The sequence below is a fragment of the Diabrotica virgifera genome, chromosome 6, assembly GCF_917563875.1.
Source record: "Diabrotica virgifera virgifera chromosome 6, PGI_DIABVI_V3a".
NCBI lineage: Eukaryota > Metazoa > Arthropoda > Insecta > Coleoptera > Chrysomelidae > Diabrotica > Diabrotica virgifera.
In genome coordinates this window covers 190,535,411-190,554,751 of record NC_065448.1, presented here as the reverse complement: position 1 = coordinate 190,554,751, position 19,341 = coordinate 190,535,411, and the positions used below count along the sequence as shown (strand labels likewise).

Below are 19,341 nucleotides of genomic sequence, written 5' to 3'. Positions count from 1 at the left end.
AAAATTAGTTAGAACGTTACAGGGTGTTCGATAACACAGTGGCAGACCTAATTTATGTTATTTTAAATGGAACACCCTATATTTTATTTTATATTCGAAATCCTTTTAACTTCTTCATCGCAAAAATATAAAGGTTTGTAATATTATACAGGGTATTTACAAAGTTATAACCAATTTTGTATGAAAATCGTAACAAATTCAACTCCCTGAATAAATAAAAATAAGCATAACAGCAACGGTTTATTAATGCCATATTTTTTTATTTACTGTCAAAATTTTTAAGAATGATTGATATTGCTAATTTTCTTTATATCAAATACAGGGTGAGTCAAAACGCAAGTACATTATTTTCTCAGTAATGTTAAATGGAACACCCTCTATTTTATATCATTATTGAAAAGTAACGTTAACGTAATTTAATTTTTATATAACATTCCCTATGCCCAAATTTATTAGTTTTCGAGATATTTTCATTTTTCAAAGCAAATTATTTTAGGTGTTTAAATTTATCTAAATTTTAAGTAAGCCATGACTGAATTGACAATTGAAGATTACCGATTATCAATCCGGTAATCAATGTAACACTGTAGCAAATAAAGAAATAAAAATAATTTATTAGTAATACATTTTACAAACAAAAACACAACCACTACATGCAACATTTTTGAAACAATTAAAAACTATCTTTTATGTAAATGCAACAAATAAACAAAGAAGATTAGTAATAAATTTTACAAAAAAACACACAAACACAAAATACAATATTTTGTGGAGACAATTAAACACTACTTTTGTATGTAAATGTAACAATGTAACAAATAAAGAACGAAACATAATTAATACATTTTGCAATACATTTTGCAAAAAAACATGCCTGAAAAAATTAGAAGCTACTTTTAATAAAATATTTTTAATATTTAATTACATAAGGTGTTCAAAATTATCTCCTAACACATTTATGTACGCCTAAAAACAATCATTGAATGACCTACTTACTCTACGGAGCATTTGTAGATTAACACATCGAAATACACTTTGTATTCTATTTTTCATCTCATCCCTTGTTGTTGGAGGTATTTTATAAACTTCATTATTAACGTAACCCCAAAAAAAACAGTCCAGTTTATTAAATTCTGGTGATTTGGGTGGCCACGCTACTAATATCTCTAAAACTAATAAATTTAGACATAGGGAATGTTATTTAAAAATTAAAGTAGGCTAATTGTACTTTTCAATAGTGATATAAAATACAGGGTGTTCCGTTTAAAATTACAGAGAAAATAATGTACTTGCGTTTTGACTCACCGTGTATTTGATATAACGAAAATTAGCAATATCGACCATTCTTGAAAATCTTAACTATTTGAAGATGGCGTTAATAAACCATTGTTGTTTTGCTTATTTTTATTTATACAGGGAATTGAACTTGTTACGATTTTCATATAAAATTGGTTATAACTTTGTAAATACCCTGTATAACATAACAAACCTTTATATTTTTGTGATAAAGAAGTTAACAGGATTTCGAATATAAAATAAAATATAGGGTGTTCCATTTAAAAAACATAAATCTGCCACTGTGTTATCGAACACCCTGTAACATTCTAACTAATTTTATAATGTGAAGCTCAAAGGTGGCTAAAATTTTTGTTATTAATTTTGATTGCTATCTATTACTATAGCGGAGCTATTGAGCTTTACCCTACTAATCAATCACCCTGTATTAAACTAGCCACAGAAATGAACCAAAAGACCTTTAAATTACATGATCTTAATCTGTACTTTTGCCATTTTGCCAAATTATTGTACTTAATCATGTTCCAGGACCTAAGACGTCGAACTAAATTACATAAATAGAAACTTATGCATATCGATGTTTGTGTTTGAATTATATCCTTTAAAAATGTTGTCTGTTTTAAGAGGATTTTATAAATAGTATGAAAGTTGTATTACGTTTATGTATAGATGATATTTTCTCCTCTCCACGAGTGACATATATATTTTATAATATTAGTAATTTTCCAAATATCGGTAGAGGGGACAATGTTATTGCTTCAGCTGTTCGTTTCCTATTGTGAACTCTGTTTAAAAGTCGATAACTGTGAAATAAATTGCAATGTTCGTTGTTTGGTCAATGTAAAAATCAGTGGAATATTATAACCTAATATTGCAAACTAATTAAAAATAAAGATAAATAAATTTTATTTGAAAGCGTTACAAATTTGTATTTTATTGTACCCTATGCGGTCCTTGCAAGTTAAGCGTATGAAAGAAAATTGAAAAGTATTTTGTTATTTTGAAAAAGTTATTTTGAAAATTGAAAGTAGGGGAGGCAATGAGGCAATGGAAAAATAAGAAGCCGAAAACCTACCAAATTTTTGTAGTTGGATAAATATCAATAGTACATTCTTTCACGGTTTTCGCTCTAAATTTTAAAGAACCGCTTGGATTGACATGAAATTTGGCATACGCATACGCATAGCTTACATGTCAAAGAAAAAAAGTGATGTGCCGATATGTGCTTTTGCCCTGGGGGTGACTTGCACCCTCTCTTGGGGGTGAAAAAATATAATTCCAAGAAGTCCGGAAATGGATAAACTGACTAATTTTAAGTAACTTTTGTTTTATAGAGCTTTTTCACTAAGTCAACAATTTTCGAGTTATTTGCGAGTGAATATGTTAATTTTTCAACAAAATATACAAAAATACTACATTTTTGGACGGTTTTTCGCAAATAACTCAAAAAGTAAGTATTTTGTCGAAAAAAACGTTATTAGCAAAAATATGGCCTGTAAAAAAGAAAAAAAATGGTGTACGCGTTAGGTCTCTGGACCTCGTAAAACCAGAGTTATGGCCAATGAAATATAGATTCATATTCACCAAATTTCAAATAGAATATTTTGAAGTGAAATATCTAAAAAATTAAGCACTTTTTAGGGAAAATCCATTATAACTATTTTTAAAGTGTTTAAAAAGAGGTTTATTTCTGTTATTATAAAAAGTTTTTATTATTAAAGTTAAGCAAGTTAAGCTCAAAATAAAGTTGTTCCCTCTTGTTTTGGCAAAAAAAAAATCGGGAAGACCACCCCCTAATTAGCAACTTAAATGAAATAATTCGTTACCGCTCCACAAATTATTTTACTTATGTTGTGTTTATATGATCTGTAAGTTTCATCGATTCAAAGTGCTTATTTTGGAAAAAATTTGGTTTTAAAATGAAATTTTTAAAAATTTTAATTTTGAAAAATATGATTTTTTTCAAAATAACTTAAAAATTGTTAAAGATACCAAAAATCTCGAAAAACAAGAAAGTCAGCATTGCTTTTCTGAATATCATGTATTTTTTTGTTTTTCTGTTAGACAAAAATTGATTAAGATTTGGTGTTTCGAAATTTGCATACATTCGTCATCCGTGACTCGTTCAACCCATTTTAACTAGAGCCCTTTCAAAAATAAGGGCTTTGAACCGATGAAACTTACAGATCATATAAACAATAAATACACGAGTCAAGAAACTTGTAAAGTAGTAACGATTAAGTTCATTTGAGATACTAATTACGGGGTGATTTTCCCGATTTTTTTAACCAAAAGAAAAGGGACTAACTTTATTTTGAGCGTAACTTGTTTACTTCTGATGCTAGAAATTTTTTTATAAAACAAAAATGAAGCTTTTTTTAAACACTTTAAATAAGTTGTAATAAGTTTTCCCCGAAATGTGCTTAATTTTTGGTTATTTCACTTTAAATTATTCCATTTGGAATTTTACGAATATGAACCTATTTTAATTAGCTATAACTCTGCTTCTACTACGTATACTGACGTGATATATATACCATTTTTTTAAATGTTTTAGAGGCTATATTTTTACTAAGAATGTTTTTTCGACAAAATACTTACTATTTGAGTTATTTGCAAAAAACCATCTAAAAGCGTATTTATTTTGTTGAAAAAATGAACATATTCACTAGCAAATAAATCGAAAAATATTGGCTTAGTGAAAAAACTCTATAAAACAAAAGTTACTTAGAATTGGTCAGTTTATCCATTTTTGGACTTACTTTGGACGAATATTTTTTCACCACCAAGAGGGGGGAAATCCACCCCCAGGGCAAAAGCACATATCGGCACAATATCACTTTTTTTCTTTGACTTGTTAGCTATGTGTATGCCATATTTCATGTCAATCCAAGCGGTTCTTTAAAATTTAGAGGTTTTGCAATATTTTACCGTTAAAGAACGGACTACAATGAAACTTTTGCCTTCGATTCGTAAGACCCTTCGTAAGACACAAAGAAAACTTTGTGAATAAAAATGATGATGGCGAAATAAAAATTGCACTAATGAACACGGAAAACACAATCTTAATACAATTCAGTGGTCGTTTGCCAAAATCAGATAAATATGTCCATTTTTGGTACTTTTCAGGAGAGCAAATTCAAATTTCCACGATGGCCATAAAAGTATAGATTTTTCTTATTAGGGGAGTGCATATAGGTTTTCACTTCGGAAAAAATCAAACAAGATAGAACTTTTTGTAATTTGATTAAAAAATGTTTAATAAACAAAATATCAAAAAGTTCTACTCGAGACGTGGGTGCTTCATTTTTTATTAAACAAATAGACTGCGAAATTAGATGTTTTTTTAAGTAACTCCGAAAATGTAAAATTTAGAAAAAAGCTGACTTGACCATTAAAAAATTCATAAAATTTTACAAAAAAAACCTTATATAAAGATTTTGCTAAAATTAAATCTGTAGCTCCTATAATTTTTTATTTATAACGCTAAAGTCACCCTTCTCACAAACATTGGCGCACTGTAAACTTGCGTTCGGAGAAGTGCACGGTTGAGATATTTTAATGTAATTCTTTAACTAATAGATCAAATAAAATTTTACAAATTGGACATGAAAGAAGAATAATTAAGCTATCTTATAATTATAATAAAAAGAAATTAAGTGTATGGGCATAAGTACGGTGTGGGCGGAAAAATCAGATTTACATGAATTTTGTTTAAAAATGATTTAAAAATGTGTAACTAATACAATTTTTCTTATAAAACTCTGAATTTTGCACAACTTACCTCTTAAATATCTTACTAAACGATGCTTCATTCAAAAAAAATCTCAAAAATTTAGTTCAAATGATATGACGTCTCAAAAAATGTAATTTTTGAAAACTTCGTAGTTTTACAGAATTACCACCAACTTAAGACGGTATTACTCAAGTTGGAACATATTTATTACAATTTGATAGGTGCTTTTTTAAAGCGTAGGTTATAATCTTTAAAATGCACTGAATTATCTTACTTTAGAGATGAAATAATCGATTTCTTTTTGAGAAAATAAGAAAGATAACAAAAATGTAATACAAAAACCGAAAATTACCAGCTAAAAAAAGGTTTATACAAAGTGATCAAAACTTTTCTCTTTTCTCTGTAAAATTTACCTAAAATACATTTAATAATAAGCTTCAATAATAATAAATGTTCAACAAAAAAATTTTTTTAGCTCTTATACAGTATGCCTGCGCGAATTGGAACCTATTAATAACTTTTTTATTATAAGTTTTACGAAAAAAAGTTATTCTTTATAAAATACTCTGCAAGGTATATAATCTAATATGCAACCATCAAATATCAAATTTTATTAATTTTATACGAGGTATGTCAAAAAATATGAATTTCACTCAAGAGTAAAGTACCTTTATATTTCACAATATTGAAAATTGTTATTAAGGAAAGTTGTTTCTAATTAAAAAATATGTTTTAGTGTTTAATTACATCTGGATATCGCGTAATTTGAGAAAAAATTGTTTTTTTTAATTAGAAGGATGTAATTGAATATTAAAACATAGTTTTTAATTCCAAATAACTTTTCATAATAACAATTTTTATTATTCTGGAATATACAGGTACTTTACCCTTTAACGAAATTAATATTTTTGACATACCTCGTATAAAATTGATAAAATTTGGTATCTGATGGTTGAGTTTTAGCTTTTAGGCTATGCAGAGCATTTTATGAAAAATAACTTTTTTTGGTAAAATTGATAATAAAAAAGTTTCCCATATGGTTTCTAGCTACGCAGACATGCTGCATAAGAGCTAGTGTATAAGAATTTTCAAATTATAATGCCATATTCGGATTCAGTATAATCAAAAACAAAATAAAAACATATTTGATTAAAGTAAAATGATGAATTCAACGAAATTAGGTATTTATACAAAACAATTGTTATTGTTTAAACAATTAATAAACAATTATTGCAAAATCTGTGAGTAGAACTTTTTACTTTAACATGTATATAAACTAACAAAAAAAGTTTTAGAAAAATATAAGCTTGTTTGAATTATTTCGAAACAATGCATGTTTTCGTTCTAATTGCACTCCCCTATAATATACAGTACGTAAATCGTTCAGCTGGACATAGGGAACATACATTGTATATATTTGGATACATAAATACATACATTGTATTATATTGAGAAAATTGTGGCAACTGAGCTCTCTTGATGACAATATGGTTAGCATTATAATAGCATTAATGGGCATTAACCTCAAAATTGACAACTCATTTCGACTGACAAAAATAAACGTCAAAATATCAAAAAACGGTTGTCAAATAGCGAATAGTTGACAGTTTTTTCTTTTTGATAAAAAAAAACCTGATCAAACGTAATTTAATTTGAAAACAATTGTTAAATTTGTTAATTTTTTATTTATCGCTGATAAGAAGTCGAGGTCCGCTGGGATGAACAGCCTCGGCTTCTTTTCGCAGTGAATATCTCTTGTGATTTTTGTTGTGTTTGACGTTTCATTTTTTTTTAAGAAAACTTGAAATAGACAAATCTGTGACTATCGTTCGAGGTGAACGGACGACTTTTGAAACTCATCCAAAGGGTAAGGGCCAAAACTATCTATATTTTCCTGTTAATTTCTAATTTGCATCGCCTAGTACAGATTTTAAATTCGTCAATCCGCCGTATAAGATGGAGGAAGAAGTTCCTCCCGATCCTCCTCCACCACCTGACCCTCCTAATAAAATCAACCAATATGAATGTCAATCTCAACGTCCAAGTATTCAAAAAAGTCTTACAGTAAAAAAAACAAATACTATATTCGGAGACCGACATAGGTCCTTACGAAGTATTTGTCCAAGGTCAGAATAGCAATATTGGAGATTACCACGTGTTAAGCATAGCTAAATCTATTTCCGTTTTAAAAATTAAAGACATCACGAAAATCAGTAGAAAGGGTAAAAACAGGATAGGTGTATTATTTGCTACTAGAAAAGCAGCCAACGATTTCGTTGTGAAAAAAGATTGGGAAGCCCTAGGGTATGAGGTGTTCATTCCATTTCATCAGGTTTCTTGTAAGGGTATAGTAAGGGGAGTTAATAAAAAATTCACAGAGGAAGAAATAAAGGAGGCATCAGAAACAAACTTGGCTTTATGTAAGATATTAAGTGTTAAGCGAATGAATCGAAGAGTACAAGTAGATTTAAAGATTGAATTTGTCTCCACGGGAACTATTAGCATAACTTTTTTAGGAAAAACTAGTCCTAAAGAAATTTCCATATATCAACTACCAATGAGGGTCACACCATTCATCAGCCCTGTTCTTCAATGTCGGAATTGCTTACTTTATGGCCATTCTACAAACCAATGTAGAGGAAAAAAGAAATGTGCTAGATGCGGAACTTCTCATGAGGATTCTTTATCTAATACGTGTAGAAAATATTGCATTTTCTGCAAATCTTCTGACCATGAATCAAGTAGTCGTAATTGTAGAGAGAGAGACAGACAAAAAGATATTAAGGATCTAATATCCTTTTCTAATCTATCTTTCTATGAGGTAAGTCAGCAGGTTCCTAGGATCTCTAATATTTCATCTTTCAACATAAACGATTTCCCCCCCTTACATAACGATCAGAATAATTCTAATGGCATCTTACCACAGGAGAGGAGGTCTGCAGCATCAGCTCAATATTCAAAACCTTTTAGTCAAGTCACTCAATCTCCACAAAAAAGAAGAAGACCTTCAATACAAGAAAATACAGGTTATGATAAAATCTCCCATCAAAGACTACTTATTAATCCATCAGGTAGAAGAATAAATGAGCCCTCAACTTCAAAATTCAATCCTGCTCATGATTCTCAAATCACTAACTCACAATATTTATCCCAACTTCATTTGGATTTCAATCAGGCCATGTCTATGCTGAACCAATCTCACAGGGAGCTCGTCATGACCTTCATTGGGGACTTAATAAACTCAAAATCATACTCCATTCCTTACAATATGGTAGATCTAAAGACCAGCATAAGTAAAAATGTATCACCTTTCAATACAAATGTAAACCAGAGTCGGAGGGGAATAGAGGATCTCGAGCCTGAGGATTCAAGATCTTCTGACTCCTTGGTCTAGCAAACATACTCTATATAATGAATCCTAACACTCCGATAACTATTATTCAGTGGAATATACGTTCATATAACACTAATTCTGACAATCTAAAAATCCTTATAAAAAACCTTAACCCAGATATAATCCTTTTTAGCGAATCTTGGCTCTTAAACCAACATGTTATAAGATGTAGAGGGTATCAAATAATCAGATAAGATCGAGAGGATGGCTATGGCGGATTAATTACTCTTATCAAAAACAATATTGATTATAGGGAAATTCAAATTGCCAATTCAGGTTTCAATCATGATGTCCAATTCCAACTCACATTTCTCCCTAACTTTAATTTGAATATTCTTAATACATACTGTCCACAAGACAACTCTATCTCCAAATCCAACTGGTCTTCCCTTGTGAAATCACTTAATAAGCCATTTTTAATCATGGGTGATCTAAATTGTAATCATAAGGCATGGGGTAGTTCTAGAGACAGTCATAATGGTAGGATTATTTTTGATTCTTTGGAGGAACTTGAGCTAGTATTTCTCAATGATGGGTCTTCAACTAGATTGGTGGCCCCAGGAGGCAGTAAGTCGGTAGTAGATCTAACAATGGCATCAGTCGATGTGGCAGCCAGGGTGGGCAAGTGGTCCACTATTTCAGATACTGGAACTAGTGACCACTTCCCCATAATATGTCAGATAGGTGTATGTCCTCAATCTCCCCAGCATTCATGTAAAAGAAGAAATCTAAAGAAAGCTGATTGGTCTACTTATCACAACAATTTAAACAGCATTTTCTCAGCTTCTCCCAGGGAAGATTACGAATTTTTTACTAACTCCATATCATCGGTAGCTGATGAAACAATTCCTTGGCTTCACCCTGCTAATAATTCCAAATACCACATTCCATGGTGGGATGACTTATGTGCTGAAGTCGTCTCTGCGAGAGTGTCTGCCTTAAAAAATTTTAAAAATATCCCCTCAATGGAAAACTATATCGAGGCTAAAAAGAATATAGCCAAATCAAGAAAATTCCTAAAATCAAAACGTAAAAATAGTTTCAGGCTATTTTGCAGTAAATTGAATAGAGACACTCCTCTAAAAGTTGTGTGGGAGAAAATTAATAAGGTATCGGCTTCGAAACCTTCAATATATACTCAATTGCCTTCTACTCCTATATCCCACGAAATTCTATGTTGCTTAACCCCTCTTTCCGCTGTCAATAAAGTACTGGTTAGATCTCCTCAAGCCCTAGAACCGCCATTTTTGCTCTCGACGAGTATCAGAACTCCCTCTCAATTAAATCTGACTCGGCTCCTGGTTTGGATCAGATTTCCTACTCCATGTTAAAAAATCTTCCCGTTGATGGATCTTTGTTATTAATTCAACTTTTCAATGAAAGTCTTAGAACGGGTATAGTTCCTGTTCAGTGGAAACAATCAGTAATTTTACCTATAATCAAAAAAGATAAAGATTGTAATAATCCGTTAAACTTTAGACCAATAGCTCTTTCTTCATGTGTAGGCAAAATGCTCGAAACTCTTATAAAGAATAGAATAGAGTGGACTGTGGAACATAATAAGATTTTTAATCCACTACAACTAGGATTTAGAAGGGGTAGAGGTTGTACGGAATGCCTTACATACCTCACCTCAACAATTCAAATAGGCTTCGCTCTAAACCAATACACTATTGGCATCTTTCTAGATATCTCTTCTGCTTATGATAATGTCAATATATCACTCCTGTATTCCAAATTATTAAAGTATAACATTTCAACCCAACTGGCATTTTGATTTTCTGCCTTCTAAATGACAGAGAGCTATTTGTCAAAGACAAACTGGGACAAACCCATGGCCCAAGAAAATCAAGTCTGGGACTACCCCAAGGTTCCCCATTAAGCCCTATTCTCTTCAACCTATATTGTCTTTTCCTGTATAATATAATACCCTCTTCATGCAAACTAGTTCAGTATGCAGACGATTTAGTTCTTCTGATTAGAGGGAGTGATATTAATGAATTGGTAATTAATGTAAATAAATTCTTGATTCAGATGGAATCATGGTTGCTAGACCACAATTCAAATCTATCTCAGAACAAACCTTCTGCAATATTATTTACAAAAGGAAACACGAACATCTCTCCCCCAACGTAATATTTTGTAACCAGAATATTGGTTGGGTGGATTTAGTCAAATACCTGGGGGTAAATATTCAAAAAGCTTAAAGTGGAATTCATATGTAAACTCAATAGAACTAAAAGTAAATCGTGGCCTGAATGTGATGAGAGCTCTTTGTGGGACTTATTGGGGAAGTGATCCAAAAACCTTACAAATTGTACACAATGGTCTGATTCAGAGCCATCTGGACTATGGCTGCCAGGTAATTTTTGATTGCCCAACTTCCTTAATTAAAAGATTGGAGAAACTAAAATACAAAAGTATCCGAATTATAACTGGATGCATGAAATCTACCCCAATCCATGCTCTCTTAAGTGAAAGTGGTCAGATCTCGCTTAAAACTAGATGGGAATGGCTTAGCTCTAAATTTATATTAAAAAACTTAATGTTAATTGGCAACCCAATTATTTCCGCTCTCGACGTCTTAGACTTGGCAATTCAAAGGAACCAAAATCATTGGAAAAACAGAAATATTCCATTTCTAGTGCTTTTAAAAAACACATTTAAAAGTACTTATCCCAACTTATATTTAAGTGACTTATACCCATGCCATAACCTTGAACTAGACCAGTAATTATCAACAATTCCAATCATAAATATCCAATCTAATCGTTCAGATGAACTTGCCTCAGTTCAACTCCAAAAAATAATTCTAAATAAACCTAGTCACATCAAATTCTTCACGGATGGCTCGGTTGATGGTGAAGGATCAGCAGGCTTTGGTGTCTTTAGCCCAGAGATCAACTATTCTTATACCAGTAGACTACCTAATTATACCCAAATATGTGCGGCTGAGATTGTCGCAATTAATCATGCTCTCCAAATTATTTTGAAAAATGGGATTAAACAAGCAATCATCTGCTCGGACTCTAAAAGTGCCATACAGAAAATAGGCAGATCAACCTATTCCATGGAAACAGAACACTCATCGTTCATGACCAAGAGAGGCATCATTGAAGCGAAAGAAAATACCGTTAATATTAGTCTGGCATGGATTCCAGGACACTCGAATATTAAAGGGAACATGGTGGCTGATAAACTAGCTAATATAGGTAGAACCTTAAATGTAGCTGCTGGTATCACTCTTCACTATTCCAACTTTCTACCAGATATCAAGCATTCCATCTGGAATCGGTGAAAGCAAGAATGGCAGGGGAAAAATCGAAATAATTCATTTTACTCTAAAATTGTAGGTCAGATAGATAAACTCCCCTGGTACCACAATTTTGCATACCAAGACAGAAGACATATAACCACCATTATTAGAATGAGGACAGGTCATTGTGCTACTCCAGTTCACCTATTCAGGATAGGAGTAAAAGACAACCCATATTGTGACTGTGGCCGGGTTGGGTCCTTGAATCATCTGATTTTTGAGTGCCCTATAAATATGTCACCCAATTTTGACCTATATAAAGAATTAGCTAAAACAAATATCCCTACCCCCATTGAAATTTGCCTACTTATGACCAACCTTAATCCACGTAGGATTAACTTGATCCTTAAATTCCTTAACTTAGCTAAACTTAACTTATAAATTAATCAATTCCCAACTTTGAATTAAAAAAATTAAGAAGATAAAGGTATAAAAAGATATTAGACCTCCAAACGATAATAGTTTTAACCCTTATGTTATAATACTGCCTTTCCTGTAGGGACTGTCTGGCCCTATAAGAAGATGTTCCTACTTATATTTAAAAAAATTGAGGCTTTATAGGTCTGGATCCCGCGTATGAAAAAAAAGTTGATTAATAGCAAGCTGAAAATTTGTTAATAGCTTAAGGGTGTCTTGTAGGATAAACTTTAATATATGGGAATACTGTAACAGGGGCAGTTTTAATTGTGGAACAGGTTAAAAATTTGGAACGGTCAGACCACGAAAACGGCACATTTATTTTGTCCGACAGAACAGACTTAAACTCTCCGAACAGAGATTAAACACTCATGCAAAAATCAGACTGCTATTTATCACCTGTCATAATTCCTGTCATTTGACATATTCTACATGTTCCACTCATTAAAACGCTTATTTGGTGATAAATAGCAGTCTGATTTTTGTATGAGAGTTTAATCTCTGTTCGGAGAGTATAAGTCTGTTCTGTCGGACAAAATACATGTGCCGTTTTCGTGGTCTGACCGTTCCAAATTTTTAGCCTGTTCCACAATTAAAACCTCCCCTGTTCCAGTGTTCCCATATATCAAAGTTTGTCCGACTAGACACCCTTAAGCTATTAACAAATTTTCAGCTTGCTCCTAATCAACTTTTTTTCATACGCGGGATCCGGACCTATTAGCATATATATTTGGAAATATTCGATTGCCCAGAGCAAGACACGAGTATTTCCCTGGTGTAAGCTGGGCGAATTATCCCGAGGGATATAACCCAATAAAGGAAGAAGAAGAAGAAGAACGTCAAATATGACAATGCAGTAGCTAAGTATTTTTGGCCCAAAGGAATGGGAAAACTATTTAGTTTTGAAATTAGTTTTTAAATAAAAAAGAATGTGTGTGTACTTTGTACGCACGTAAGAAGATATTCTTCTATTATATAGATAATTTCAACGAAGTAAATATACTTAACAGGTTATTCCAATCACGCAGCTAATGCCGTTCCAACTACACCAGCGAAGTCCTTCTAATTTACATCTAAGTTTCGGATATAATTACAAAACACACACAAAATGTTATGCCTACATAATATGTTATTATTTTACTACAGAGAAACGCAAATCCAAAAACACAAGAATTATAATAAATAATACATTTACTGAAAACACTAATATATTCTTTTAATGACTTATTTGCACGGATACAGATACATGAATACCTATCTTGAAAGATTAGCAAGGAACTACATACTGACTGTGTGCGCAGGCGCGCAGATTTATGTACAATTTTACCCTCAATCGAATCGCGCTTAAAGAAGAATATCTTCAAAAATATTTTAAAAATTAAAGTAAAATTATTATTAACTCATTAATCATAACCTTTGTTTTTGATTTATTTATGGACAGCCTTGCTTCAAAACTAACTCATTATATTCGTTCTAACAGTTCTATTGCACCAAAAACTCGTACTCGAACACAAGCGTCAACTAACACAGGTCAGCGCCGTTGCCACAATTCTCTCAATGTATAATGTATATTCCCTATGTCCAGCTGAACGATTTACGTACTGTATATATGTCAACTCGCATAAGTAGTAGACTAAGAGCCGCTATAGGTGAAATTTCTTAATCATTTTAGGCACGATGGGACCCTATAACTTAAATAGTAGAACCTAAAAGAAAACGTTTGAACACTGTGGCGTCACTTTTCAGTGGCACATGCGTCGACAGTGGCGCATCAAACTTTCCACTTATGGACGGGATAAATAAATTAAAAGTTACCCTCCCTTACTAAGAGAATTATTTTTTTATTTTTTTAAGTTCTATGTGATTAAGACATAGGATTCAGCGTAATTTTAACCCACCACCCCCTTCCCCCTGCCCCCACCATCAAAATCTTCATTTTTCGTTTTTATTTTTTTTTGTGGGATGCAATCAATTTTAAAATTTCAAAAAATTCACACATACCTGAGGCTTTTTTAAAACATGTCTATTTTTTATAGACCTACAGGTAGAGTGTACATAACCTCAAAAAATTAAAAGAAATTTTTTTTTTCAAAAAAGCGTATAACTTTTTTTGAGGAATAGCTGCAGGTCTAATTTTTTCTTAATCTTGTGTGTTTTTCAAACACTATATTTTTAATTTTTTTCAGATTTTTCCGTAAGCTTCTCCACTTTCAAAAATCCGAAAAACTGTTTTTTGGGGGGTTTTGGGGGATTTTCCCTATTTTATAGACTTCATAATATATCAAATCAATTTTGTTTTTATAGATTATATGTAATTTAAAGTAACTGAGTCCTTTAGAATATTTAAAAATCAGAAAAACACGTTCAAACCCCCCAAAACCCCCTTAAAAAAAGTTTTTTGGATTTTTGAAGGTGACAAGCGTTACAGAAAAATCTGAAAAAAATAGAAATATAGTGTTTGATAAAATACACAAGACTAAGAAAAAATTAGATCTGCAGCTGTCCCCAAAAAAAAGTTATATACTTTTTTCCAAAAAACAAATTTTAAAATTTTTTTGAGGTTATGTGCACTCAACCTACAGGTCTATAAAAAAATAGACGTGTTTTATAAAAGCCTTAACTATGCGCGTAAATTTTTTGAAATTTTAAAATTGATTGCATTCCACCAAAAAAAATGAAATCGAAAAATAAAGTTTTTGATGGTGGGGGCAGGAAGAAGGGGGTGGTGGGTTAAAATAACGATGAATCTTATGTCTTAATTACATAGAACTTAAAAAAATAAAAAAAATTAAATTCTGGTAATGAGGGAGGGTATTTTTTAATTTATGTATCCCGTCCATAAGTGGAAAATTTGATGCGCCACTGTAGACGCATGTGCCACTGAAAAGTGACGGCACAGTGCTCAAACATTTTCTTTTAGGTTTTACTATTTAAGTTATAGGGTCCCGTCGTGCCTAAAATGATTAAGAAATTTTACCTATAGCAGCTCTTAGTCTATAGCTGTATAAACATTAAACTCAAAACCAAATATATTTCTAAAACTATTATTTTATGGACACCGTGACACCGGACAGGGTCAAACTAAAAGACGTTATCCATTTATTGTACGCAAGAGAGGTACCTCTAGGAATAATTAAAACCATCGAAAATATCTACCAGACCAACACAATAAGAGTAAAAGTAGATGAAGAACTAACTGACTCAATTGAAGCTGGCAATGGGATAAGACAGGGAGACTCTCTGAGTCCTCTATTGTTCAACCCGATCATGGATGAAATATTAAAAAAGTAAGAACAAAAATAGAATACCAAATGGGAGAAAAACAACTTAAAATATTCTGCTATTCAGACGACACAATACTAATCTGTCAAAGTGAAGATAATTTACAACGTATGCTACACCAATTTAATATAACCGCTAGAAAATGAAGTAAAGAAACCCAGACGTACTCACAATCATTTAATTTACTTCGACGACCGGTTTCGATCTCTACAATATACAGATCATCTTCAGGTCGGCGTTACAAGTGATTAAATACTGCAATTTAAAGAAAGCCAGAGTTAGAACATTGTCTGGTTTTATCAAATTGCTAATATAAAGCCAAAATTTTGAAAAGTTTGTAAAATGTTGACATTTTAGAACAACAATCAAGTACTTGCGTATGCACACACATGAGCAAACAAGTACTCATAAGCACGCACACGTACACGGATTCATGAGGTTTATGACTATTTGTTAAATTAAAATTAAATTTTAAATTTTGATCTACTTCTAAGCCGTTACATGGGATGATTTGTAGGTTCATCAGTAACATGTTTACACGTCCGTATTATGCTAGTAGGATAACTTGGTAACAAGGTGAAGGACTGGGTAGGTGGACATGCTTCGTAGGTCAAAACACAGTTTATCGGTATGGATGGGATGGAATGGATACAATGTTTATTAAAATGATTATTTTATTATAAAACAAGTTATACTATGCGTTAACCCCAATATGTTACTACGAAAAGGAGAACTTAGGTACACGAGACACAAGGATAAAAATACATATATAACACAATAGTGATAGCGACTGAGCAAGTGAAAACTGGACAATTCTAGAAAAACAGCAGCAAAAAAAGAACAGGAAACAATGGAGATAAGACTAGAGCCCTGATTCCATTTCATTTCGATTTTAAAATTTAACCCGGCATCCGACAGGTGGGGTGTAGTACACCCCAACAATGCTGAAGCGCCTAAAACATAAGAAAATTTTGCATGTAGTGGAAATAGCGGCTAGATAGCTTTCTATTGTATATTCATCTATGCCATGCGATTACACATATAGTTTTTAGTCGTCTGTTTAGTTTCAGCAAGTACATTTGGATTGAAAGTGGTCACACCCCACGAGTCGGATTTTGTACTTTCTGAAAAATTGTCTTTATTTTGTTTTTCGCCCATAAATAAGTAATAATACTTATTACAGGTTTTAACATATTTTTTGTCTAAGCTAAAATGAATTACGAACGAAACTAAGCACGCCTTCAGGTCTTATGGGATAAAGCAGACAGTGCCGAATGTATTGACAAGAGTGATACGGAAGTAAGTGAAGGAATAGACAATGTTAGTGTAAATAGTGACTATCCTGACCAGCTTCAAGACGTTGACGTTCCACTTATGTCAAAAAACTAAACGTAAAGATATTTTTGAGGTTCTTCAACTATTTCAATTGCTGGGGTTTCTCATACCCCACCTGTCTGTTAGTGGCAAAAAAGTTCACTTGTTGGATGCCGGGTTAAAAGCGATTACGCCATGACAGTCGCAATTGCTACCGATTCTTATTCATTTCGATTTTAGTTACAACTGGGGATGTTTACTTGAGCATTTTGACTCTGCTCAGAATTTGGGTTGGCCCTCTTGTTTATTGGCTACGCAACGTTTGTTGAATGTTTGTTTACGTTATGCTGGCCACTCACTTACGGATATCGAAGAGGCCAGGTGACTGACAGGCGGTTAATTGAAGCCAAAATCACCACATACACGCAGTTTTCGTAAAGGCGTTGGCACGCTCGATCACAAAACTGCATGTGTGTGGCGTCTCAACTACAGTTCATTAACTTAACTACTCAAATAACGGCCTTCAGTCCTGGCCTGCATGCCATGGCCTCTTCGATATCCGTAAGTGAGTGGCCAGCATTACATCTTTCATTTGAGTCCGTGGCGCATCTACGGGAGGGAAAAAAGGGAAATGTTTCCCCTAACAAAGTCCAAAATTAAAGAAAAAATTGTTGAAACATAAAAATTATTCTGACATGAAACTTAAACAACAGACTGACAAATCCAACCCTATAAACACGCTAGTTAGGAATATTAAGGGAACTTAATGCATATAGCTCGTATAAATTATTATGTATGTCTTTTATGTAGTTTGCGTTTATTTTTTTTTTCTTTAGGTTGGTGTTTCATTAGAATTTCTATCCCCCCTCTCCCAAGGCAATTGTCTAGGTCCCGCTACTGATTTGATTTGTTAAATCACGTTGTGGACATCTAACATATTATATTTCTAATTTAAGACTATCCTCTCTACAGTAATTCCTCCAAACCAAGCAAATTTCCATAAAATTCAGCCGTATTAACAATTTTGCTCCAGTTTTCCTTGCAAGAAGCATACAAAACACGACACCTCCTAAACTACACATAACCTATCTTCTCCCAATACAGCCAGTCATGTCATGTACATGTCACATTAACTTCGACTCGAAATGAAATTCCAACCATTTGTTTTTCAGTTGAAGTTGAAATTAATTTCGATAAATCGAAAATTAATGACGTCCTTTAGTTAGTTCAACTAAAATTCACAAAGCTCGCAAAGTCGCATTTCGACGTCGCCATATCAGTGGCGGTTTCTCCATAAGTGCACATGTGCACGTGAACCCCCAAAATTATTTTCACACCAACATTCATATATGTAAAATTTATCATTCTGTAAATAACATTTTAATCTAACTATACAGTAATAATTGAAATTCGAAATAACAGATCCAAGGAGTTTATAAGTATCTAATAGGTAACATTTAATTATTTTTATTCTATTTCAAAGGAGAAACTTCACGGATGCGAGGCCTTAGATAGAACCCCTCGTTCACCGCTCTTACGGTGGTTCCTATCCCAATGACTTTTCATAAGGCAAAATACAACTCACCACCCGCCCCGCTACCCGTTATAGCCCACAAGTTTAGATGGCCACAAGAGCACAAGTTGGATGTGATCTGATGTGATCTTATGGTGTTTTTAACGTGCACGGCACACGTACCTTTAAATTTTGCTTTCGTGAAGTTCGAATTTCGGAACAATATTAAGAATGGAAGGATTTGTGGATGTAAATGTTAGCGTGGAATATTTAAAATCAATTAAATTTTCTTCATTATATTTAGAAGAAAAATTAAAAATGCCGTAACCAAATTTGTTAATTAAAAATGTACCAAAGTGCAAAGGTCGGGATTATAAATGATTATTTAAAATGGAGATATGTGTAAAAACTTACAAATTGTGTATGTGTGAAGCACATATTTGGAGAAGAGAAAGCATAATGAATAAAATAGAAGATACGATTTTAACTATCCGGCGCAGTCCACTTAACTAAATTTTTTATTAAAAATAATTTACAAGATGATTTTTCCAAAATAATTTGAATTCTTCAATTACTTGTTACGATGCCAGTGACAACTGCAGAAACAGAACGATGTCTCTCTGCATTGAAACGTATCAAAACTTTCCTTAGAATAGCTATGGGCCAGGATCTATTAACTGCACTCGCAATGTTTTCAATTAAAAAAATTATTCAAGAAATTCCAAATTTTACTGAATTTGGTTGTGAATAATTTATCTAAAAAAAGGCGACTGATTTTCGTTTCAAAACTTGCTTGTAACATTTAAACACTAAATTATTAAGTCAATAAAATACATTTAATTTTTAGTAAGGTCCTTTGATTTTTACAATTTGACGACACTCAAAAAATTTTACCTACGGAAATAGGGTCTCAAGGTCTTTTTATATCTGTCTGAATATTATGTGTGCACCCCCAATATTTTACACCAGGCGTCGCCACTGCGCCATATTAATTTCGACCTGTTTTGAGTCGAAATGTCAATTAGAATCAAAGGAACTTCACTTCTCTCTACCTGTTTTTTTATCAGGATAAC

At 32.4% G+C, this 19,341-nt stretch overlaps 1 protein-coding gene across 1 annotated transcript; it reads left to right on the top strand.

The window, feature by feature from the left end:
* Nucleotides 1–6,988: 6,988 nt before the first annotated feature.
* On the top strand, nt 6,989–11,724 carry LOC126886263 (uncharacterized). Its single transcript, XM_050653132.1, has 2 exons — nt 6,989–7,076; nt 11,204–11,724. Exons 1-2 carry the CDS (start codon nt 6,989–6,991, stop codon nt 11,722–11,724), a joined length of 609 nt encoding a protein of 202 aa, XP_050509089.1.
* The last annotated feature ends 7,617 nt before the right edge of the window (nt 11,725–19,341 follow it).

Bases quoted from the DNA above. Each gene is read 5' to 3' on its own strand.
- LOC126886263 (XM_050653132.1), top strand. From the start codon at position 6,989: ATGGAGGAAGAAGTTCCTCCCGATCCTCCTCCACCACCTGACCCTCCT. The intron at 7,077-11,203 runs GTATTCAAAAAA...CTAATCGTTCAG, and splicing joins ATGTCAATCTCAACGTCCAA to ATGAACTTGCCTCAGTTCAA.